The 26,881-nt window shown below is 38.2% G+C and overlaps 1 protein-coding gene across 1 annotated transcript in view; it reads left to right on the top strand.

Annotated features, from left to right (window-relative positions):
- Positions 1–247: 247 nt before the first annotated feature.
- The window catches only part of Lrrc69 (leucine rich repeat containing 69), an 85,206-nt gene continuing 58,572 nt past the window's right edge, over positions 248–26,881 (top strand). Inside the window, exons 1-5 of the mRNA XM_004657027.2 lie at positions 248–430; positions 11,753–11,879; positions 15,723–15,795; positions 20,204–20,399; positions 21,380–21,451. Coding sequence (XP_004657084.1) covers positions 248–430; positions 11,753–11,879; positions 15,723–15,795; positions 20,204–20,399; positions 21,380–21,451 — 651 coding nt within the window. The remainder of the gene's footprint in view (positions 431–11,752; positions 11,880–15,722; positions 15,796–20,203; positions 20,400–21,379; positions 21,452–26,881) is intronic.

Below are 26,881 nucleotides of genomic sequence, written 5' to 3' on the forward strand. Positions count from 1 at the left end.
TCACTGGTATTTGATAACATCCATGTGTCTGGCATATGATATCCAAGGTCTTTCTTGTACACTTCCTGCTTCAACCTGCACCATTTTCCATCTCTCCATTGTACATAGAAAACCTTCTAATGCCTCCCACTTTCACCATAGTGAATCTCAGAATGTTTTGTTTCCATGACACACCAAATCAGCAAATAGAGATTCCAAAGATGATAATAAAGAACTCTACTCTCTCATAGTAACCTCTTCAAAGATCATGGCTGAGAGATTGCTGGTAAGAGCATTGAAGGGTGGTGAAAGCACTAAGATCATTACTTTGAGTGGGAAGAAGATATCGAAGATGCCCTCAACATTAGGGAAACTGACTGGCCTGAAGACTTTAAACCTTCAAAACAACCAAATCTCTAACATGTGTCCAGAGATAATCTTCTTGACCCAGGTGAGGAGACTCATGATTGAGGAGAGAAAAATAGAGATAAAGGCAGTAAGAGGACAATAAAACTTTGATCTATGGAGACTTAGCTCTCTGGAGACCATGTGGAGTAGTGTTGGAGAGGTATGGGTAGGATTTCCTGCTCAGGGCATTACACGAGGAGGAAAAGATGTTGCAATTTATTCCTGTGCTCTTTGGCCCACATCTGGAATCGGGATTAAGTCCCTGCCAGATGCATCTTCCTGGAGGCTGTCATCTGGAAAGGGGTTGGAAGCCTGGGTTTGTGGGTATACTTTGGGGCTTACATCTGGAAGTGGGCTTGAGGATCCAGGCAAGCCACCCCCTACCCCACAGGACTGTCCTGAAGCTTTTGCATATGGAATAAAGACAGAGTGTGCAGGAAGGGAGTTCCTTCCTGGCATCCTAGAGCTGGCTGCAGCCTTGAAATGGAGCGCTTCTGGGGACAAGGAAGAGGGCAGCCATTTCTTTTCTAAAATAGCTTTTAAAAGAAGGTTAATATTTTTAATAAAAAATACCCTTCTTAAAGAGCAAATTACATAAATGAATCCCAGATGCTTTTCTGCCTGAGCATGTGAAACTCCAGCTGCTAAGGATCTTGAGGTTGAGAGAGGGTAAGGGATCTTCATGACAGTTTTCTTCCTGTTTGATTCCATACTGTAATCAGCATGAAAAGCGTGTATGGGCACCCAATTCATTGCAGCTTATGATGACTGAAAATACAAGATACAGAAATTACAATGTAAACCTATTTTCTTTTTTTTAAATTTAATTATTTGAGAGTGAAAGGGAGGAATAGAGAGAAAGAGGGAGGGAGGGAGGGGGGGGAGGGAGGGAGGGAGACAGAGAGAGAGAGAGAGAGAGAGAGAGAGAGAGAGAGAGAGAGAAAGAGAAAGAGAAAGAGAAAGAGAAAGAGAAAGAGAAAGAGAAAGAGAAAGAGAAAGAGAAAGAGAAAGAGAAAGAGAAAGAGAAAGAGAAAGAGAAAGAGAAAGAATGGGTGTGTGAGGGCCTCCAGTCACTGCAAATGAACCCCAGATGCATGAGCCCCCTTATGCATCTGTCCTAAGTGGGTCCTCAGGAATTGAACTGAGGTTCTTTGGCTTTGCAGGCAAGTGCCTTAACTGCTAAGCTGTCTCTCCAGCCCCATATTATTTTTTCAAGGTAGGATCTTGCTCTAGCCCAGGCTGACCTGTAATTCAGCATGTAATCTCAGGGTGGCCTCAAACTCAAGGGGATCCTCCTACCTCTGCCTCCCAATTACTGGGATTAAGGGCGTGGGCCACCACGCCTGGCTAAACCTACTTTCTTATCTTCTTCCTACTTTCCTTTTTCTTGTACGAAGTTATTTAAGCTTTCTATCTCCAAGTACATATTTACAAGAAATAGTAGCAGTAGTCACATGTTCCTCACTTAGTAGTAGCTTCAAAAAATACAGTGATAGCTAAAAGACAACAGGGTTTATATTTTTATAATGGTGAGTTGAGTTTATGTGCAAATGAATTTAAGATCTGATAAAATTGATTTTTTTCTTCTGCTTGAATTTATTTCTATTAAAATAACACTGCATGTTGTGTTAAGAAAAAGTAGTTTTATGAAAGCTTATACCATGGGCTATAGAGGTGCTCAGAGGTTAAAGACATTTACTTACAATGCCTGATGGCTCTGGTTCGATTCCTCAGTACCCACATAAAGCCAGATGCACAGTGGCTCATGCATCTGGAGTTTGTTTGCAGTGTCAGAAGGTCCTGGAATGCCCATTCCTTCTCTTATTCTTTCTTTGTCTCTTTGCTTGCAAGTAAAAAAAAAATTAAAGATTCATGCTAAAAATCTGTTTTAGTTTTTTGGTATCAGTTTTGGTCCCAGTCCTGCGTTTCATGAGCCTTGACTTATACAATTTAGCTATCATTCTTTTTCATTGCAAACAAAGTTACAAGGGTGTCTTGAGTTTCTTCATAATTACCTTTTAAACTTACTTTGATTGCAGAGGTTTGTTGAGTTTCATTGTAGCTACCTTTGAAACTTACTATGATTATACCTTCAGGACTTCTTTTGACAGCCATAGCTCTTCTTTGCTCCCATGTTGTAGGAAGATCATGTCAATTGCCAGACATGGTGGCACATATCTTTAATCCTAGTACTTGGGAGGCAGAGGTAGAAGGATGGCTGTTAGTTCAAGGCCAGTCTGGAACTACATATTGAATTCCAGGTCAGCCTGGGCTAGAGTGAGACCCTACCTCAAAAAAAAAAAAAAAAAAAAAAAAAAAAAAGATAGTATCAGCATGTCTCCCACTTCGACCTTCCTTTTTCCTTGTCTCTTTCATGTTACTTTTATGATTTGTAAAATTCACATTCTATACAGCTAAAACCACAATTGAATTCTTGTTTTTCTTTAGATGTCATCAGTTCATCTATTGTGACTATTTTCTCATCCAAATACTAGTTCCATTCCCTTTGAGGCTCCTTCTTGTCCTTTGCATCATCATGATTTCATTTTATTTGAACCTCAATTATGCTATACATTTTATCAAATGTGCTTGTTCCCTGAGACTTTTCTCCAGGATACTCCATCCTCCTGACCTGATCTAAGCTGATTGTGATCTAGGTTTGTTGGGCACTGTAAATCTAGGACATCTGTCCCCTACTACCCTCCTGTATTGGAGTCAGTGTTTTCCATGTCTACATTTCAGTTTATTTTTTGTTCCTCCTTTCTCACTCCTTTACTCTCTTTCTGTATTCAAACCCATGATCAGCCTACCCTGATTGCTGCAATTACAGGCATGTGCCTCCTTGACTCTTGTGAGTAATGTCCCCATGTATCATGCTAGTATGAGTGTGTGGTAGTTATATGTTTAAATCCTTTACATATCTGAAAATGTTTGCATTCTCCTCTCACATTTGATTAATACAAAGACTGCAGTCCATTGAACCTATATTTTACAATTCAAAGGCACTAGTGGGCCCTAAGATGCCTAACCACATATCTCATTTGAAATAAAAAAAAAAAAATCACATGTCTTTTTCAATAGGTGTTAAATTAGAGTATGAGTGAGTTATTAGAATTAAATAAATCAAATTTAGAAAGAAGTAGAAGAGACAGATAGCTGAAAGTGTACAAAGAACAACAAAGAACAAAAAAGGTTATCTGGAAGTTGAAGCACATAGAATTTATTGAGCAGGAAAGTAACTCACGAATTATTTGGCATCTGTTTTGATGTAATCTGGTAGGATTTGGTAAGAATTTAATATCACAGCTCATTCTTTGGAACCATAAGTTATGCTATCTTATAGGCAGACAGTAATAAGAAGTTATAAGAAGAGTGATTTTAATGAAATGTGAAAGAAGTAATTTTGACACTAGGAATTGATGAATGGTTGAATTAAGGAGGAAGTAAAGAAAAATGTTTATGAGAATAGTGAGTATATTACCAGAAATAAGGAAGGAAAAACAGATCTAGTCTGTTTGGGGTATTGCTCAGTTTTAGACCTTCAACCTACAGGGATCCAATGGAGATGCATTCTGAGCCAAAACCAACAAGATGCAGTTGTTACAGGAATAAATGTAAATTCCTTAATTTAAGTTAAAGGAATCCATTGCACAAGCCCAGGATGTGGGTTATATGCTTGACAGTTAATTAACTTTTTGTTGTTGGTGGCAACCACAGAAAAAAATAATTTTGCACCAACAATTTGCAGTTTTGGCAAAAGGGTGCATGCTTTGTTGGGTTATATTAATAAGAGCAATCATTTGCTCAACAGAAGCACTGTAATTCCCCAATATCTGTGCTATGAACTCTCATTACCTATGTCACCATAGGCTCCATGTCCTCTGAGAAGCAGAGGGTTCACAAGGATCAGGGAACAGCTAGTGTGGTCAGGGGTCCAAAATCTGTCCCAAGGGAAATGGTTAAAGGAAAAAAAAAATGGAGTAAATAGGAAGACTATAACAATCTTCAAAAATTGAGAGGAGTGGGAAGGAAACTATTGTTTATGGTTATTGTGGGAAGAATTAGGTAGAAGTTATAGTAAGCATAATAATTAAAAAAAATGTTTAAATCTGGAGAGATGGCTTAGCAGTTAAAGCATTTGCCCAAAAAGCCTAAGGACCTGGGTTCGATTCCCCAGTACCCATGTAAGCCAAATGCACAAAGTGGCACATGTGTCTGGAGTTCTTTGCAGTAGCTAGAGGCCCTGGGGTGCCCATTCTCTCTCTCTCAAATAAATAATAATATTAAAAATAGATGCATAGATAGATCTTGATAAAAAATGAGCTATAATTACTGGTGTATTCATGAGGAAGGTATATAATGCCCACCTGCATTTTCCTTTGTGGAGTGTGTGTGTGTGTGTGTGTGTGTGTGTGTGTGGTGTGTGTGCATGAATGTGGTGTATTCATGTGTTCACTGTGCACGTATGTGTGGAGGCTAGAAGATGACACTGGGTGTCCTTTATTGATCCTTTACCTTATTTCCTTGAGACAAAGTGTCTCACTGAAACTGAAGTACTCCAATTTTCAGTTAGACTAGCTGATCAGACAGCACCAGTGATCCTCTTGTCTCCTTCCCTTTGAGCACTAGGGTTATGGCTATTCGTGACCATGCTAGGCTTTTTACATTTGTGCTGAGGATTGAATTCAGGTTCTCATATTTTGCACAAGCATTCTTTTTTTTAATTTTTTTTTAAATTTATTTATTTGAGAGCGACAGACACAGAGAGAAAGACAGATAGAGGGAGAGAGAGAGAATGGGTGCGCCAGGGCTTCTAGCCTCTGCAAACGAACTCCAGATGCGTGCGCCCCCTTGTGCATCTGGCTAACGTGGGACCTGGGGAACCGAGCCTCGAACCGGGGTCCTTAGGCTTCACAGGCAAGTGCTTAACCGCTAAGCCATCTCTCCATCCTTGCACAAGCATTCTTAACATTTGGGCTATCTCCCTCACCTACATTTCATATATTTTGCTAAGTCACTTATAAAATTCTTTCTGATTTCTAAAAGGGTTCTAATTCCCACATCTTGGGTTTATGAGAAACCCATAGCAATAGTGTGATATGGTATATGGTGACAGAAAGTGTTGCTCTGAGCATAATAGCAGAACTTCATGCTATTGATATGATTGAAGTAATTCAATTGTCTTCTATGTAACTGAAACCTTTTCTGCACAAACTATCCATCATCATGGTGTTACTAATACAATATGGAAAATGCTTTCTGGGGCTCTGCTACTTCTCAAAACCTTTGTTAGTAAAGCACCCTTTGAAAAAGGAAGGAGAAATCAAAAGGAGAGATGACGACATGAATAAATAGGTCCACTGGAATTGAGTTGGGGAAGGGAAGACTGGTCAGAGTAATGGAGGGCATCATGGTCAACTCACAGTATATTTGTGTAGTAAAATTTCAATAAAATGTATTGAGGGGGCTGAGGAAATGGCTCAGCAGCTAAAGATGCTTGCTTGAAAAGCCTGCTCCCCTTAATTTGATTCTCCAGTACCCATGGAAAGACAGATGCACAAAACAATGAGCACGTGTGTCTGGAGCTGGTTTGCAGTGGCAGAGGCTCTGGTGAAACATCTCTCTCTCCCCTGTTCCTCTCCCTCAGAAGTAAAAATATATTTAAATTTTTTTTTGTTTATTTATTTATTTGATGGGGAGAGAGAGAGAGAGAGAGAGAGAGAGAGAGAGAGAGAGAGAGAGAGAGAGAGAGAGAGAAAGAGGGAGGGAGGGAGGGGGAGAGGGAGAGAATTGGCACACCAGGGCCTCTAGCCACTGCAAACGAACTCCAGACATGTGTGCTCCCTTGTGCATTTGGCTAATATGGGTCCTGGGGAATTTAATCTGGGTCCTTTGGTTTTGCAGGCAAATGCCTTAACCACTAAACAATCCCTCCAGCCACAAATGAAAATATTTTTAAAAATACCTGGTAAAAAACAAACATCATTGGGTCAGCCTTGTCAAAAAACAAACAAACAAACAAAATTTTCACCTCAAACATCTCTGCAGAAACCCTTCCTAGTATGCACCTAAGTTATGTAGCATTCAATTATTTTCTTTATTCCCTCTCATATCTAGCATGTAACCCTAACAGGAATTATTTACTTCTTTGCTTGTTGTTGACATTAATTTTCTCAAGGTTGTGGTCAAATACTTGGCAAGAAGCCACTTAAGAGAAGGGTGAATTTTGGCTTACCATGTGAGGAGATACAGTCCATGATGGTGGTAAAAGCATCACAGCAGGAGTGGGAGGTGGCTTGTCACACTGAATCCAGTAAGGAGGCCAAGAGTGATGAATGGTTGTGTTCAGTTTCCATTTCCCTTTTTATTTATTCATTTTTAAACATTTTATTTATTTGAGAGAGAGAGAGAAACAAAGAGAGAATGGATGTGCTTGGGCCTCCAGAGATTGCAAACAAACTCCAGACACATGTGCCACCTTCTACATCTAGCTTATGTGAGAACTGGGGCATCAAACCTGGGTCCTTAGGTTTCACAGGCCAGAGTCTTAATGGATAAGCCATCTCTCCAGCTCCTGTTTTCCTTTTTTTAATTCAGTCTAGGACCCCAGCATAATGGACCCTGTGTCACCCACTGAAGAGTGGGTCTTTTAATTCCTTATAGGCAGGCCTGAAGACTTGTTTGTCTCTTAGCTAATTCTAGATCCAATCAAGTTGACAATATAGATTAACTGGCACCTTGTCTGTTTCACTTAGCAACATAGAAACAATTATGAGAAGGAAATCATAAGTGTTTTATTCATGGTAGTGTTTCTGGCATGGAAAAGAGTAGCCAATATGCAATAGGTACATAAAGACAAGTGAATCAATGAAACATCTAGGGTAGGAAACTTCTTAAAGATACCCCTTGTCTTTGTGTCTTGATCCTTACTGTATAATTTGAGTAATTTATGCTGAACCTTAACATATTTCTGGTGACAATGACTAGTACCACCTGGTCTTTAAGAGAATATAAAGAATTGAAGGACAATTAGCAAACTTCTTTTTGGCTGACCATCTTGGGTGGCTCACACCTATAATCTACACTTGTGGGGTCAACGCAGGAGGAGTGCCTCAAGTTCAAGACCAGCCTGATGTTCATAGTTACAGGCCAGCCTAGGATTACAAAGTGGAGCCCTGTTTCCAAAAATAAAACAATCAATAACAAACTTCACTTTATTTTCTTAAACTTTTCTAGGAAGAAAAACCTGACTTCTATTTTCTTTGTCTTGGTATCAGCTTTGAAAATCCTATACAGTTTTAACTTTTCAGCTAAACTCTTTTTATTTTTCTACATGTCACATTCTTAGTTGTATAGTCCAGAAGCTTTTAGCTTTTTCATTTTATACCATCTTCATAGTCATCACATTGATCAAAACCTAACTGTTACTAGAATCCTTATCACACTTCACTAGATTGCTCTTTAACCTTTCTTGTTTTAATTTTTGTTTGTTTGTTTTTCGAGGTATAGTCTCGACCTAACTCAGGCTGAACTGAAATTCACTATGTAGTCTCAGGGTGGCCTTGAACTCATGACGATCTTCCTACCTCTACCTCCTGAGTGCTGGGATTAAAGGCATGCACCACCGTGCTCAGCTGCTACTTTTCTTTTTGTTACAAAGCATGTATACTTCTCTCAGCAGATGACTTTATTTCATATTTCATTCACTGTCAGTCAGGATCTCCATTGTTCCATCACTAACCTTTCCACTTTCCTGTCTTCCCCTTCCTTCTCTTTCTCTATCTTCCTCCGTACCTACCACTGGGGTGATGATTCCCACTAGTGTCTAAGGCAGCACTTGTGCTTTGAGTCCTACCCTCTCTTACACACTAAGCATTTTGATTCTATGAGTATTTCATTGCAGGATTTTTTTCTCCCATATATAAAAATGATTTTTTTTATTTTATCCTTCTTCATTTTCTAGTTTTTCATCATTAACAAAGTTTTATTAGTCATTTTATCCACAGCTCACTTCATTTAGACTTCCTTCCCTAGCTGTTCATCCCATCTGTCAAGGTCATTAATGGTTTTCAGGTTGCTAAATCCAGTGGTTATTTCTGGGTCTTTGTTTTACTTAACCTTCCCCTGGGATTTGACTCACATCTTCCTTCTTAGCATATTTTCTTTTTAATTCTCTGACACTGTAAAGTTTGGAAAGTCTTAGACATAGACTTCTGGCAGTGCTTTCAGGCAAGCCAGTGGGGTAGGACCGGGGTTGTGCAAGGCAGGGAGGAGCCCAGGTAGAAATGTTGGTTCAGTTGTGGCAGTATGTTATAGCAGCAACATGAAACCAACTTACCAGCAGTCTCTGGATTTGAGTGAGAAGATCTTCTCACTCAAATGCTACATAATTTGTTAAACTTTTCCTCCACAATATAATAAGGCCTCTAAGATGGTAGTCACACTTTTTGAAAAAAAAGCAAATATTTTTTATGAGTTTTCTCATGGTTAGGGTTATAAGAAAATTTATTGTAAGAATCTCTGTATGCTTCTATATATCTATTTTATGACAAAGATTGGCATCAAATATTAGGTAGTTTATAGAAGTTATAAATTGCTTAACTTTGCTTATTTTTCTTGTTCTACAATTTTGTTTTGTTAAAACTGTCACTATTCCTCCTCATTTATTCTTACTACTAAAATTCTAAAATCTGAAGTTGGTGTTTATATCTAAATATTAAATTATGTTTGAGAGTGAAGAAAATACTTTTGTATGTTAGAAAGTATAAGTAGATTTTACATCAAAGAAAATTACCATGTTATAGAAAACAGTATGTCATTGACTATTGAACTAGAAGACTAAGAAGAAACTTACAAGATTCTAAAATTTACTCTTCCTATGTCTGACCAATCTGACACTGGTAGGGTAGGTACATATAGGATAGCTCTTCTCTGTTCTATATGCAGCATTTCAATCATTGCCTAGGCTGTTTGAATTATGAATGGATCATTAGCCTTTGGAATGGTTGAAATTATGGAGCTGAGGATATGGCTTGGTGGTCAAAGGCTCTTGCCTTTATTACCTTTTGGTCTGGGTTCAGTTCTCTGGTATCCACATAAAGCCAGATGCACAAAAGCTGCACAAATCTAGAATTCACCCGGCATGCCCATTCACTCTTTTTCTTTTTCTCTCTCCCCTTATAAGTAAATAAAAATATTAAAAAGAAAATGAAATTATGATTTAATTTATGTGAGCAGGAAGCTAAGGTGACTGTTATAAAGACAATTTGTAAATAATTCAAGGTTATTTTGGTGACAAGAAGTATTGAAAATCATGACAGAAATTATGACATGTAGAATAAAAAATAATACATAGAGTGAATCAAATCAAAAGCTAGTTCTTTGAGAAGATAAACCAACTGACAAGCATCCAGCTTATCTAACCAAAAGAAAGAGAAAGATCTGGATTTTGGGGCACACACCTTTAATCCTAGTACTCTTGGGGCAGAGGTAGGAAGATCACTGTGAGTTCTAGGTCAGCCTGAGACTGAAGAGTGAGTTCTAGGTCATCCTGGTCTGGAATGAGACCCTATCTCAATAAACTCCCCATGCCAAAAAGAGAGAAAGAAAGAGGTAAACAAAGATACAGAACAAAGTTCCAAATTGATAAACTTAGAGATGAAAAGGGGCTGGCACAAAAATTTCCAATGAACTTCATTGGATTATTAGGAAGCACTTTCAAAATTCATATCCTAAAACATTAACCTGGAAAATTTAGAACTTCATAAATTTCTAGGCACACAAGATCCACCCAAATTACATCAAGAATATGTGACCAAACATAGCAATAATATGCACTGATATTGAAGCAGGAAATTAGAGGATATCTAAAGCCACCCCCTCCATGACTAAGGGAACTTCAGAGAAGAGGGAGTGGAAGAAATGTAAGAGCAGGAGGATGGGAGGAGGGCTGTGAAATGCTGTCTTCTATATTAAACATGGCTATTACATTCATAAATCCATAACAGCTATGCTCTCCTGCCAATATTTCACTATCAAGGACTCACAAAAACCTATATATTCAAGAATAGCTAATGGCAGCTAATGGTTGCTGGAAGGAGACTATCACATTATCAGAGTAGCCACCAATAAGTTTCCCATTTCGTAGTAAGTAACCTTTCATCCATGATCTTGTAAGCAACCCTAGTTTAACTTAATGGATAAAAAATATAATGGTATGAGGGGCTGCAGAGATGGCTCAGTGGTTAAGGTGCTATCCTGCAAAACCTAACTCACCTGGGTTCGATTCCCCAGTACCCATGTAAAGCCAGATGCACAGTGGCTGGAGGGCCTTCTGTTCTCTCTCTCTCTCTCTCTCTCTCTCTCTCTCTCTCTCTCTCTCTGTATGCCTTTCTCTCTATGCTTACAAATGAATAAATCAATATTTAACAAAATAGTGGCATGAAAGCAAGATAGAGGCTAATGGGGAAGGGGAAAGATATTACTGGGAGGGGAGGGGAATAAGAGGGTAATTGGGAGAATAATATCGAAATACATTATATACATGTATGAAAGTGTAAAATAAAATAAAATAAAACATTATATAAAACAAAAAGTCTCCCAGTAAGAAAGGCCCAGGTCCAGATGAATTCTATCAAACCTTTAGGAAAGAGCTAACAGTAATAGCCCTAAAGCTGTTCCACAAATTACAGAGCTACTGGCACAGCCATATTTATTTCTGCACTGTTGATGGTAGCTAAACATGAAACTATGCTGGATATTCATCAACCGGGATGAAGAAAAGGTGGCACATGCAAACAATGAAATGGAACTTAGTCGTAAACATAAAATCATAATTTGCAGGAAAGTGGATGGAATTAGTGATCATTATATTAAGTGCAATAAACCATCTTCAGATATATGAATACCCTGTGATTTCTCTCATATTCAGAATATAGTTTAAATTTATGAGAGAGAGAGAGAAAGAGAGAGAGAGAGAGAGAGAGAGAGAGAGATCAAAAAAGGAGGGAGAAAGATATAAGGAAAGAAAGAGGGAGGAAAAGAGGATAATAGAATTCATATGGCATGGAAGCAGAAGGGGAGACTATTTGGAGGGAGAAAAGATACCACAAATGGGAAGGTATAGAGGGATAGGGAAAATGAGGGAGGGGATGAATAAGATCAAATTACAATGGAATATATGTATGAAAATGCCATAATGAAGCACAATACTTTGTATACTAACTTAAGAGAATTAATTGAAATAGAAAAACCATCTTGAAATTTTCTTAAGTTATATAGATCTTAGCAGAGGTGCTTTAAATATTTCTTTTCCCATTTGGTGGTAGATAATGTATGAGTACCTTCTGTCTCTATATGTTTGCAGTTGTCATTACTAAATCTTGGAAATAACCTTTTAAAAGAAGTTCCAGAAGAAATGAAATACCTTACTTCCCTGAAGTGGCTTCATCTATTTGGAAATCAGATTTGTAGCTTTGCATCTGGAACATGTGGTAAGTTGGCTAAAAATCACTGTAGAAACACATTTAATCCCTTATGTTTAATAATATGAGATGGCCATGAAAAAGAATTTCACTACCCTGAAATTAAGACATTTTTGAGACAATACTTCTTTCCAACTTTTATATCAAATCTTTATATGTTGTATTAGTTACTTTTCCCATTGCTGTCATTAAAGACCTGACAAGAAATACCTTACAGAATGAAGAGTTTATTTTGGCTTATAGTTTAAAGGGCTACAGTATATCATAGCAGGGAGTACATGCTGGCATATGTGGGAGAGGAAGCTAGTACTATTGCATCTATAGTCAGGAAGCAGAGAGAAATTAATATACACACCTACCTCACTTTTTCATTTTTGTTCAGGCTAGAACCCCAACCAAAGGTATGGTGCCTGATGCCATCTGCATTCAAAGAGGATCTTTCCTTTTCAGTTAAACCATTCTGGAAACAACTTCACAGACATACCCAGAGGTTCATCCTTATGGTGATTGTAAATCCAGAAAGGCTGACAAGCAAGACTAGCCATTACAACTCTGCCCCTTGTCAACCTGATGGAGTCATCTGGCTCCAGAGGGCTTTGGTAGCCCTGCCTCTAACTCTGCCTCCTACAGCCCATCTAGCTTCTCTCTGGATGGCTTACTCTGTGCCTGTAGCTTTCCTCAGCAAATGTCCTATGGTCCTGGCATCTCCAACCTCCAGTGCGACTTACACTTTCTCCTCCACAGCATCATGCAGAGGCTTCTCAGAGCCTACATGAAGGACTCCAATTGTCAGTGGCCTTCTGGAACCCTGACACATATGTCCATGACCCTGTTCGTTCTTGGCATCATCCATTCTTGGAAAATCATGTGCATGATTCTGCCAAGTTCTCTTGCCAGCTCAAGATGTCATCTGGCCTCTTTAACTGCAGTTTCAGTGGCCTCTGTTTGCTAGGCTATTATTGTCAAAGAAGTAATCCCCTTCACCAGCATTCTTAGTTCAATCTTCTTTTAAGTGAATTTGCACTGTCACAAATTGCAAGGTTAGGTCTTGTCCTTAGGATGCCTTCATTCTTGTCCCAGTGAAGAGAGTAAGGTTTCTCTGCAAAGCTTCTTATCTCTTTATCACTTATGTATATTTTGCCTGTACTTTCTTTGTGTACAACTTTACATTTGCTCCTGTGCTCTTCCTCACCAAACATCCCATATGTAGAGCTAAGAGAATAAACAAGAATTACTGTTGATGAGTTCTACCTTCTCATTTTAAAATCAATGTAAGTTTATGAGCCATAAAGAAAACCTTTTGAAAATCAAAAATAAAGTTTTCTATGACTTCCCTTTTCACCTTTATTCTGTCACAGGTATTAAGTCCAAGCTCTGGTCAATGTGCTCAATTTAAGTCAATTGGGGAGAATTTTAAAGTTCTAATAAGTAACATTAATTTTTTTGTGTTTGCCTTAATCTCATAGTTTCTCCATTCAATGGTCTCCTTTTAGTTAACACAGTTCACATACATGACAAAGAGGTCCAGATGATTTCTGTAACTTTCATAACCCATAAAGATATTTCATTCCTCCTTGTGTTCCTTGATAAATCAGCTTTCTGTTGCTGGGATGGATTGCCCATGTTAAAAACTTAAAAGGATGAAAGATTTACTTTGGCTCACAATTTTAGAGAATTCAGCCTGTAGCCACATGACCTTGTTGACTTGGTTATATGGCACAGGATAGGGATAAAGGGTAGATCAAAGCTGCTATTTTATGATGGGTAGGAAGTAAGAAGAGGAAGGTATCAAAGTCCCAATGAGCCTATATAGGGGCCACGTCCTCAATAAGCTAACTTTCTGCCTCTAGCTCCTGCCTCCCTCATCAAGGTTCTTGTACCCCTAAATAGTGCCATCATCTAAACCATAACAACCCCCCAGTGATAAAGTAGAAATACTTTAAAGAATTTATACATTTCAGTGAAATTTTGGCATAGGAGTGGCATTTCTAATCATGCTGTCTTCAAACAGTATTTAAGAACATTTTTTCAGTAGCCTTAAATTAATAGTATTTAGAATATAACAAAAATCAGCTCTCATACGATCTTGTTCAAATAATGTCATTTATATAACTTTTAAAAATTTTGTGGTGCTAGGGATCAAACTCAGAGTCTTGAACATGCTAGGCAGATACTCTTTTGTTGAGCTACATCTGCTCACTTTTGCTTTATCTGCCTCTCTGTCTCTTCCTCCTTACTTCTCTCACATGTTTGCTCTTCTTTCCCAGTTCTCGATCTATCTAAATCTCTGTTTCTAAGAAGCTAGAGAGAAGGAAATGTAAAATCTATATCTGCATGAATCTGAAAAACATTTATTTATTTATTTCTTGATTTTGGGTTCTTGAACTTGGAAAATTTGTTGCATTTTGTGGATCTCATATGATTGACTGAAATGATGTTGTGTCAGGTTCTGATTATCCAGGGATAGAAGTGATTTGGTATCAGGGTGATGCATGTGGGCCAGGATCTGGAGACCCTTGCTGTGTTCTCTAACCCTATCCCCACTGAGCAGAGCATATTCATCAAGGCTAGATATGCTTTTCCAGATGGAGACAGTCATGAGCTCTCTTTCTTGAGGTTTTATAATAGAGTCTAAGAAATCACATGACCCAAGACAAATTGGTAGCCCATGGGCTCTATCTGATTCACGTACATCTGACTCATATATAAACTAGTTTTATTGGACGTTTTAGTGTTTTTAATTAGGTGACTTTTTTTTTTTTTAAACTGGAACATCCACAAAAAATAAAACTAGCTTTTGGGGCCTTTATTTTCTTTACTTTTTTTTTGAGGTAGGGTCTCACTCTATCCTAGGCTTAACTGGAACTCACTCTGTAGCCCACTCTAGCCTTGAACTCCTCATGTGGTGGTTTCAATCACATGTCCCCTAGTAATTCAGGTGTTCACAATGCTTGGTTCTCAGATCACAGCAATTTGGGATGTAGAGCCTTGCTGGAAGAGATGTGATATTGGGGTTGGCTTAGGGGTGTTAAAGCCAGTTCCCCCTTGCCAGAGTTCAGCTCACTGTCCCGCTGCTGTTTTCCACCTGATGTGGCAGAGGTTATGCTCAGCCTTTCTTCATGTCATGCTCTCCTCTGTCAACGTGAAGCTTTTCCTTGAGACTGTAAGCCAAAATTAAAACTTTTCTTTCATCAGTTGCTTTTAGTTAGGGGCTTTGTTATAGCAAGAGAAGGTAAGTGCTCCTCGACTTCAGTCTCCGAAGTGCTGAGATTAATGGCATGTGCCACCACACCTGGCTATTTGCTTTAAGTAAATATTAGGCAAATGTGTAGTCATATTCCTATATGACAACAATTTTCAGGAGCTGGTTGATGGTGGTGGCCCTGGATGATAAAGCACTGGGACATCGTCTTAATCCTGTAGTAATTTGACGTTGAGGACTGTTTCAAGTCTGTCACAGGAGTTGTGGGATGGCTATAAGTATGTAAAGAAATAGATTAAATCTGTTCAAAAGAAAGAAGGTTTATGATGAGGCAGGATGTAAATGTGAGGCTGGGAGAAGCTTTAAGGAGAAAAGTTTACATTCATGATTCTGAGTGTCTTTTCATTTCTGGGTCTAGACTGTGGTAAGCCTGGTTGTATTCTTTGTCCTTAGAAGTCATGAGTTGGCTCTGTAACTGTGAAATAAATTCCCCTATTTTGTCTTAGCTAGTTCATGAAGATATTTGTAATCAACATTCAACAGAGCCTTGGCTAAGGCAAGAATGCATAAGGAAGGCAAAGGTGTATAGAAAAGTGACAAAACTTCTTTCCTAACAGGTAGCTAAAGTGACTAAAATTATTTTCTAACAGATGGATTACAAAACTTGATTCTGCTTAATCTGAATAACAATCAGCTTACAAGGCTTCCTGAAGAAATTGGCAGGTAATTTTATTTGTACTAAGATTGTCTAAATATTGCATAACCTCCTCTTTCCTGACCATATCCAATTCAAGTGAAAGTACTGTGGCTGACATTAGGTCCTTAGGAGATTTACACATAGCATGGGAGGATTGGATAAAGTATAGCTAGCCTAATTCTAAGCTGATTATTCCTCAAACACTTCAGAGAAATGAGAATGGTAGTCCAAGTGTAAAAGTATGAGTTTGAAACATAAAATTCTCAAGCTGATGTTATGTCAGTTTGGGTGTTCTTGGGCATGCACAGCCACAGAATGGGGAATCTTAAATTTTATCTCACAAATGTAAATCATTTTGTCCTCTGGGGTAAAGTAAAACCTGGATATCATTTTCATTAAATGAACAATACACATTTTATTATCATTAGTAATGACCAAAATGCTGTTTCCTGTTTTTCTGAACATCTGTATATTCAGGCTGCCATTACAATGACTTTCTGGAGCCAGCTGAAGGCAAACACACTATCTTGGACTTTTCTTCTGCTAGATGGAAGGAACCCTGCACAGGTTTTCTTTGGAGACTGTCTTTATGGCCCCATGAGCAAAAACAGATATATGACCAAATAAGAGCATCCGGATATTTAAAGGGCACACAACTGTCAAATTCCTCATCTCAGGACTGCTGCAGCCCATGGCCTATTCCAATTTACTTGTCCAGATATCTAGCCATCACTATCCAAATGGATTTGGTGCTATCACTTCCAAATAGGAATGGTATGGGGATGTTATAGGGATGTTAATATTTTAAGTCAGGTTAACTAGAATATAATTAAAACAATTTAATTTCTTTAGAAGATAAATACAATAATGAAAATGTCAATCATTGTCTGCTTGCTTTTTCACTATTTTGACTTGTGTCTCAATCAATTAGGTCATGTATGAAATACAGGAGATGATCTGGTGAATCAGTTTCAGGTCCTCATATCTTTGAGCAACTAGCCAGTTACCTTGGGCACAAAAGTTTGCTTTCATCTTTCTCCCTTCTCAAGGGGAAGATTTTGAATAGATGGACTTCAAAGTCCTTGCAGCTACAGTATTTTGTGACTTCATGGTTTGCTGAGGTTATGTCTGCTTTGAGTAGGATGTATAATATTTAAGAAATCCTAAAATTAAAGAAAGGAAAGCTTTCACTAGAAAAGGTAGGATGGTGAAGTACATGGATCCATGTATTTGTACAGCTCACTCTGAGTTGTCTGTTTTCTGTGGGGATTCTCAGACATACCCTGATTCATGATCTCCTCTGGTAGAATTCACTTCCTCACCCTGGGGAAGTGTCTTTACCTTCCCACTTCTTACTGTGTCCATCTGTACAAGGTTGACAATATTACCTCATTTATAGGATTGTTTTGTGGTTCAAACAAGTATTCTTTTTATTTATTTTTATTGGTTATGGACATACTTAGTATGTAAATGACACATATGGGTACCATCCTTTCCCTCATCCCTGCCCCTTTTCTGAAGGGGCTCTCCTTATTGGGGATGCAGGTTATCCCATGGAGATTGTGGTTCATGCATTATGGGGGCAGCAGTCAGTCATGGGGACAGGCAATGCCTCTGTGCATAATGCCCCAATTTGTGGCTCTAACTTTTCCACATCTTCTTCAACAAAATTCCCTGAGCCATGTTGCATGTTTTTCAGTCTACTTCAGTGATGGGCTCTTAGGAGCTTATGGATTTCTGGCTTGGTAGGTGTTTAGTGTCCTCAGTGTCTATCTCCTTCACCCTTGAGCTGACTATCAGGTGCACTGAGAAAGCAGCACTCTTGCTCATCTCTCCAATTCTTCTGTAATTTCAGCTGGTACCTGGCTGTAGTGAACTGGGTAATTTATGTCCTCAGGTCCCACTCACATCTGAAAAAGAGAAGCAGATTATCCAACAGATCCAACAGATAGTGAAGTCAGCACAGGTTAAATGGGATAAACACCATTAATTTACAGAGAACTTAATGTATGTGGACCCTCTTATAGCCCATGATTAGTGGGAGCTTGATATTGGAAAGCAAAATCAATGTCTGGATAAGATTCTGACTTGTTTCCCAGTTCCAGATATGATTTCCTTTCCACTGAGTGGATCTTTTAGCCAATCAAAGAGCAGTTGGTAACCACCATGGCTGTGTGCCACTACTGCACTTGTGTGAGCTTCATGTCAGGTTTGCTTCTGAGTAGCTTAGACCTCAACTTACTCAGACAGATGTTGGCCATCTTCCCCTGATAGCTCATGTAGCACCTTCCAGCAGTAGACAGGATGTCTGTGGATTGGATCTCTTCCTGGTTCTAGCCAGTTCTCTCCATGTTCCATGCTGAAAGCATATGGTATCTTCAGCAATAGAGTCTTACCATTAACCTCTGGTGTGTAATCAAGTGCTCTGACAGAACGGCCTTGTAGGTATCTCTAATCAACATCTTATTGTGGGTCTTAACTGCAACCTGGTTATGGGAGTTACAGGCTAAGGGAAAAGAAAAAGAAAGAAAGAGAAACAAGAGAAATAATTTAAGGTTAGGTTTCATCCTACTCTCTCCAGGGCCCTTATTTTCAGCTTCTTTGCCCCAAGGTCCTGTTGAGTGTTCAACCTTTTAGTCTATCTTCCATGATATAGGTTTCTATGGTACCAGTTCAATTTGGATTCAGTTTTGTGTCCCCTCCCCCATTCTTTCCCTCCCATCAAGCCCTACCCTCCCTATTTTATAGGCTTTGTGATGCCTATCAGGTATGTCAGCAACTCAGGCTGATCCAGGATAGGAATGACAGATGAGTGAGACCATGTGATGATTGTCTTTTTGTGATTGGGTGAGTTTGCTTAGTATGATCTGTTTCAAGATTGACCATTTTTCTGTAAATTTCCTCATGTTATTTTTTCTTTACTGTTGAGTAGAATTTCATCATGTAGATATAACACATCTTGATTATCCATTCATTCAAAGATGGACACCTTGGTTGATTCCAGTTCTTAGCTATTATGAATTGAGCAGCTATCAACATGTTTGAGTAAATATCTCTGTACTGAGGCATGGGGTTTTTAGAGCAAATGCCTAGTAAGAGAATAACTGGGTCTGTTGGTAACTCTATATTCATCCTTTTCAGGAATCTCCATATTGATTTCCACAATGGTTATACCAGCTTACATTCCCACCAACAGTGAATGATGGTTCCTGTTTCTGCACATACTCACCAATATTTGTTTTCATTTTTTTTTTTTAATGCTTTCTATCCTTACTGGGGTAAGGTGGATTCTCATATTTGTTTTAATTTTCATTTTCCTGATGGTTAAGGATGTTGAACATTTTCTTAAGTGTTGATTTGCTATTTGTATTTCTTCCTCTGAGAACTTCCTATTCAGTTCCCTGCCCCATTTTGTGAGTGGGTTGTTTGCTTTTTTTATTGTTTAGATTTTTGAGTTCTTTGTAGATTCTAGATATTAGGCCTCTGTCAGTTGTATAGCTGGCAAAATTTTTCTACCATTTTTGTGGGTAATCTCTTAGCTCTGCATATGGTATGTTTGTACAAAAACTTTTCAACTTCATGAGATACCATTGTTTGAGTGATTGTCTAAGTTCCTGAGCTACTGGAGTTTTGTTTAGAAAGTCTTCCCCCATTCCTATATTATGGAGAGATCCTTCTATTTTTTTTTTCCAGCTCCTTCTTTGACCAAGCCTAGTATTTTAAACATAAAATGGCCTCATAGACTATGATTAAGCATTCTACTTTTCCCCCACCTGGTGGAGCCTTGCTGTTGGAGGTGTGTTGCTAAAGGTGAACTTGAGGTTGATTAGTCTAATCTACTGTGTGTTCAGAGATCTACTGTGGAAAAAATGACAAAGTGAGACAGCTTTCTCTGACATGATGAAACTTCCCCTTGAAACCTTGAACATGAAATAAATCCTTTCCTAACATTATCTTCTTCTGCTTGAGTGTTTGATCCCAGTAACAAGAAGTTAACTGCTACATATGGCCAATGAATATTTGTATAAAAAGAAAATAGCATTCTCTCTTTTTAAAATTTAGATAAGATGTAGCTATCTAATTAGAAGAGATCTTTACAAAATGAAGTTTTAGCAAAGAAATTTTATGCTCAAAAAATGCAGAGTAGTTGTAAATACGTGAAGAAGTTTCAGAGGAGCTATAAAAATGGATTCTGGGGAGTAGAGAGATAGCTCAGAAGTTAATGTGCTTGCCTGCAAAGCCTAGGGACATGGGTTCTATTCTCTGGTATCCAAGTAAAACCAGATGTACAAGGGGGCACATAGGTCTGGAGTTTGTTTTCAGTGGCCAAAGATCTTGTTATGCCCATTTTCTCTCTCTCAAGTGGTGCTTATATAATATTTTTTGTTGTTGTTCTGGTGAGTTTGGTTCATAAGCCTTGTTTATGTTTTTCAGGTTAAAAAGTCTTATGTATCTAAGTTTAAGTTACAACAAGCTAACCATCATTCCTATAGAACTTTGCTCCCTTACGGATCTTTCTGAACTTAACCTAAACTACAATCAACTTGTGTGCCTACCTGAAGAGATTAGATTCTTGAAGAAACTTCGTCAGCTCTTTCTGGTCAGCAACAATATTGAAGTTTTGCCAGAGGTAAGCTAAACAAGGTTCATCATTTTTGTTGTTGGTGAAGAACTCATTCAACACAATGGGAAGTGATTATAGATTAAACTTGCACACCATTATTTGCATTCTCTGAGGTTATATGGAGTCAGTCCCCAAATCATCTATCACAGAAAATAGTTCTAGTCAGGATCATTTCAGGAGTTGCTATATGTAGTAAATAAAAATACAAGGTACTCACTTAAATTTGAATTTCAGATGAAGCAATGAATGTTTTGATTTTTTTTTTGTATAAGTATGTCCCAAATATGTTGCATATACTTGTGATAAAATTATTTACTGGCTATCTCAAATTTAAATTTACGTATTGCATGTTATCTATAACCCTCTAGGCAGAACAAAATACAAATTCATTTTGGCTTTGGAATTGGTGCTGCATGTTTTCTGTTTTCTCTCTTTTCCAGTCTGCCCTGCAACTATGGGCCTTAGTAGGCTCCTCTGCTCACCAGAGTCCACAGGGATAGGTCCAGTGAGAGGCACTGGAAAGAAGAAAAGGGGCCTGAGGAAAAGGAATACTGGACAGTGCATACATGCTGTTGCAGTTAGGTTCACATTGCTGGTAGAAATCACCCAACCAAGAGCAGCTTATAGGGGAAAAAAAAGAGGTTTATTTTGGTCAGTTCTTTATGTATAGTCAACCTCCATCAGTTTTGACCTAAAATATAATGCTTATGGAGGATGGAGATATGGCTAAGTGGTTAAGGTACTTGCCTTCAGAGCCTAAGGGCTTGGGTTCAGTTCCCCACTACCCATGTAAGCCAGATTCACAAAGTGGAGCATACATCTGGAGTTCCTTTGTAGTGGCTAGAGGCCCTGATGTACCCATTCTCACTCTGTATCTGTCTTTCTCAGTTTGTATCTCTCTGCTTGCAAATAAATAAATATTAAAAATAATGCTTATGATTTTATCCATTAGGTTAAAAATCTTTTTTTTTTTTTTTCTGACACAGGGAATTTGTGATCTTAAACAACTAAGAATCCTTGACATAGCAGGAAATGTTATCCAGATATTTCCACAAGGAGTAAGTAGCATCAACCCCTTGAAAGACAATTTTGTTTATGCTATTGGGAATAGAAAAATAAGGGCAGCCAATAAAAGCTGTAGTAATTGGAACCTTGATTTATACAAATGACTCAAAGATTTGCTTTGTTATAAAACTTTAAAACCTGTTCATTATTATTCTTTTCCTTGTGTTCTGTGCATGTTGAACTTGTTTGAACTAAACAAACTCTGTTTGCTATCATAAATATTTTAATGTATTAGTTATGATTAAATTTTTTCATTATTACACAATGCTTTTGGTCAACTCAGACCATTTCAAAATATTGCTTTCTAGTGCATAAAAATTTATTCCATATAATTAATCCAAAGGTGATATTTTTGTTAGTTGCTTTAAGTCATAAACTATGAAAATACATTTTTTTCATTTGTGAATTTTCACATTGTTTTATTTCAAATACCTGAGAAATAGATCGTTTTGGCAACTTGTAACTTTTGGAAAGCAATATCAGTTTTCATATTTTGTTTTTATATCTATGTGAACATGCTTGTGCACTCAGCCTAATAAATTATTACAAATCCATTTGGTACTCAGTAAATAGCTGTTGATCTATTTAATTAGTATTTTTCTTATTGACAGACTAAAAACTGACATTTCAGAAAAATTTAACCCATAATAGCATTTTATATTTAAGGTGACTTAAATGTGTAAAATGAGCTAAGTCTTTGCTTTAGAAAATTATATGTATTATCTTAATGGGTAAAATGTATATAACACAAACTTAACTTTTTTTTTGGGGGGGGTTATCGAGGAAGCATCTCACTCTTGCCCAGGCTGACCTGGAATTAACTATGTAGTCCCAGGGTAGCCTTGATCCACCTACCTCTGCCTCCTGAGTGTTGGGATTAAAGGCATGTGCTGCCATGCTTGGCCAAACTTAACCTTTTAAACTATTTTAAGTATACTGTATTGACATTATCTTTTTGACACTATCCATCATGCTATCTACTTCTAGGACTGTTATTTTTTATTTTTCACTAGATAAATCTATATTATCAGATAAATTTCAATTCACTTGTTAGCATCTACTGTAGTATTTTAAAATATTTTCTTCCCTTTTGGCAACCACCATTCTAATTTCTGATTCTATGAATTTGACAACTTAGTAGAATTACTAAACATTCATATAAGTGTTTAATTGATATGAATGTTTACTAATTATCATATAAATGGGATTATTAAACATTTGTCCTTTTATGATTGGCTTTTTTTTATTAGTTATAAACACAGTGTGTAAACAGGCATGTTGGTACCATTGTTAGCCTCCTCCCTGTCCTCCCCCCTCTGAAGGAACCCTCCTCATTGGGGAATGTGGGTCATGCATAGTGGGGGTAGCACTCAGTTATGGGGAAGAGGAAATGATTCTGTGCATAATGTCCCAACTTGTGGCTCTAACAATCTTTCTGACTCCTCTTCTGCTTTTGCAATCAAGTTTTCATTGTTGGTAGAAATCACCCAACTAAGAGCAACTTGTGGGAAAAAAGGTTTATTTTGGTTTACAGGTTCCAGGGGGGAGGGATTCCATGTTGACATGAGCAGAAGGTGGATATCACTCCCTGGCCAACATCAAGTAGACAACAGGAACAGGAGGGTATGCCAAACACTGGCACAAGGAAACTGGCTATAACAACCATAAACCTGCCCCCAACAATAACACTACCTCCAGGAGGCATGAAATCTCAAACCTCTATCAGCTGGGAACCTAGCATTCAGAACACCTAGGTTTATGGGGGACACCTGAATCAAACCAACACATTCTCAAATTTCCTTGAGCCATGTTGGGTTTCTTTTGGGTCTACTTCAGTGATGACGTCCTGGGAGCTTCTGTGTCTCTGGATAATTGATTTGGAGTTGAGTGTTCTCTGTGTTTATCTCCGTCACCCTTGTGCTGGTACCAGGTTTACCCAGAAAGCAGAACTCTTGCTTATTTCCCTAGGGCACTCATGAGGTATGATGGGCTGATTCTCTCAAGTTCTGTGTCCATCTGAAAAAGAGAAGCAAATTCTCCAATGTAAAGTGAAGTCAACACCAGATAAATGGAATAACCATTGTTATTTCAGAGAGAATTTAATAGGCGTAGGCCCTCTTATTGCCCATGATTGGTGGGAGCTGGATGTTAGAGAGTGGGCTCATTTCTTGGACATGGTTCTGTCATGTTTGCCAGCTCCAGCTATGGGTTATGTTCCACTGAGTGGATCCTTTAGCAAAATCAAAAGCAGTTTAGGTCCAGAGAGATGGCTTAGCAGTTGGAGTGCTTGCCTGTGAAGCCAAAGGACTTTAGTTTGATTCCCCAGGACCCACATAAGCCAGATGCACAAGGTGGTACATGCATCTGGAGTTCATTTTCAGTAACTGGAATCCCTGTTGCACCCATTCTCTCTCTCTTTCTCCCTCTCTCTCTCTTTCAAATAAATAAATAAAAATAAAAATAAAGCCGTTGGTTACCCACCATGGCTGTGTGCCACTATTGCACTTGGGTGAGCATCACATCAGGTTGTTCGCCTCTGAGTAGCTTACACCATGAGTTTCTTAGACAAGTGTTGGCCATTTTCTCTCAGTCACTCACATAACACCTTCTGACACTAGATAAGGTAACTGTCTGGGGGACTGACTCTTCCAGATTCCAGCCAAGGTTACTCCATGTTCCATACAAATAGCATATGGTGTCTTCTGTAATAGGGTCTTACTATAAACCTTTGGTGGGTCATCAAGTACTCTGACCGAAATCTGTCTTCTTTTGGGAAACCTTGTAGGTCTCTCTGATCAATAGCTGTTTTTAGGCTAGTGCCAGTTGTTTTTATTGCTATGGCTTTTTATTAATATAGCTTTAGATCAGGTATGGTGATGCCTCCGGAGGTGTCTCTTCTGCTGCCATTCCATATGAATTTTTGATATAATTTTTTCTATCTCTGTGAAGAAAAATGTTGGGATGTTTATTGGTATTTCATTAAATCTGTATATTGCTTTTGGTAAGATTGCCATTTTCACAATGTTAATTCTGCCTATCCAGGAGCATGGGAGGTCTTTCCATTTTCTCAAGTCATCCTCAATTTTGTTTTTGAGTGTTTTCATTGTATAGTTCTTTGACATGCTTAATGTTATTCCAAGGTTTTCTTTTTTTTTTTATTAATTTTTTATTTATTTATTTGAGAGCGACAGACACAGAGAGAAAGACAGATAGAGGGAGAGAGAGAGAATGGGAGCGCCAGGGCTTCCAGCCTCTGCAAAAGAACTCCAGACGCGTGCGCCCCCTTGTGCATCTGGCTAACGTGGGACCTGGGGAACCGAGCCTCGAACCGGGGTCCTTAGGCTTCACAGGCAAGCGCTTAACCACTAAGCCATCTCTCCAGCCCCAAGGTTTTATTTTTTAATTTTAATTTTTATTTATTTATTTGAGAGCAAGAGACAGAGAGAGAGAGAGAGAGAGAGAGAGAGAGAGAGAGAGAGAGAGGGAGACGTAGGTAAGAGAGGGAGAGAATGGGCACACCAGGGCCTCCAGCCACTACAAACAAACTCCAGACATGTGTGCCCCCTTGTGCACCTGGCCAACGTGGGTCCTGGGGAGTTGAGCCTCGAACTGGTGTTCTTAGGCTTCACAGGCAAGAGCTTAATGGCTAAGCCATCTCTCCAGCCCTTCCAAGGTATTTTATGTTATTTTTTTTGGTTGCTATTGAAAATAGGACAATGTCGCTTATTTCTTTCTCTGTAACTTTGTCTTTTGCATATAGAAAGGCTACTGATTTTTTTGCATTGATTTTGTATTTTTCTGAAGGCATTAATCACCTTTAAAGAGTTTTGAGATGGAGGTTCTTGGGTCACTTATTTATAAAATCATGTCATCTGTGAATAGGGCTACCTTAACTTCTTTCTTTCCAATTTGTATCCTTTTTTTGATTTATTTTTATTTATTTTTTTGAGAGCAACAGATAGAGAAAGCGGTAGATAGAGAGAGAATGGGCAGGGCCTTCAGCCACTGCAAATGAACTCCAGATGCGGGCACCCCCTTGTGCATCTGACTAATGTGGGTCCTGTGGAATTGAGCCCCAAACCAGAGTCCATAGCCTTCACAGGCAAGTGCTTAACCACTAAGCCATCTCTCCAGCCCTTGTATTCCTTTTTATTTCTTTTCTTCTGTTTTATTGCTTGAGCTAGGGCTTCCAGTACTATGTTGAAGGGCATAGGTGAGAGTGGACACCCCTGTCTTATTCCTGATATAAATGGAATTCCTTCAGTCTCTCCCCATTTAGTATTATTTATGCTTTAGGAACTTTATATATGGACTTTATTATGTTGCGATATAAACCATCCATGCCTATTTTCTTCAATGTTTTGATCATTAAGTGATGTTGTATTTTGTCAAGGGCCTTTTCTGCATCTATCGAAATGATCATGAGGGTTTTTGTGTTTAAGCTTATTTATGAGGTATATTATATTGACAGATTTCACTATGTTGAACCTCCCCTGCATTCCTGGGATGAAGCTTACTTGATCAAGGTGAAGGTGGATAATGCTTTTGATGTGTTTCTGAATTTTGTTTGTGCAGATTTTGTTCAGGATCTTTGCATCTAAGTTCATCAGGGAAATAGGGCTATAGTTTTCTTTTCTGTGGCATCTCTGCCTAGTTTTGGTATTAAGGTGATACCAGGCTGAGTCATTGTCAATTATATACACATACACCACATTTGCCTATCCATTCATCTGTGGATAGATACTTAGGTTGTTTTCATGTTTTGGTTATTGTGAACCAAATAAACTATGAATATTGTTATACAAATATTTGTTCTAGTTTTCACTATCAACTTCTCTGAGTCCAGACAAAGAGAATCATTACTTGAATTTTGTAGTACTTCTATATTTAATTTTAAAAGGATTCACTACCCTGTTTTCAAAATTGAAAGTTCTCAATGTTTTAGAATTGGTTGCCATCACTTTTGATTTGGTAAATATTCTGTGATTTTTTTATTCATATGATGGGTCTTAATTAAATTCCATACTCCTTGTTGTACAGTCTTCCTGTCCACTTCTCCTATAGTACCACTGCAGCAAGGACCAGCTAGTGGAATGATTCTTTTCAAGTCCATCTAGGCATTATAATGTAAGCTTCCAAAGGTAATTTATGCTTCTAGCAGAAGCATGTTGAATTTCAACTCAATAAATATTTAAATGAGTAAACCTGAATAAAGTTCCTGATGACACTCAGCATTCACCCTATTATTGCTGTTAACTGACTGTTTCCTCTAAAAAGTGTTTTGTATTTACAGTCTTTTAAAAACATCAAATTACTTTGGCTCCCATAACTTGGAGTGCCTTTGACATGATGTGTCTCTACATGATTTGCTTTAGCATCCATTCAGAATTTTCTATAGACATTATAGAATAAGATAGCATGTG

This window comes from Jaculus jaculus, chromosome 2 (genome assembly GCF_020740685.1).
Source record: "Jaculus jaculus isolate mJacJac1 chromosome 2, mJacJac1.mat.Y.cur, whole genome shotgun sequence".
Lineage (NCBI taxonomy): Eukaryota > Metazoa > Chordata > Mammalia > Rodentia > Dipodidae > Jaculus > Jaculus jaculus.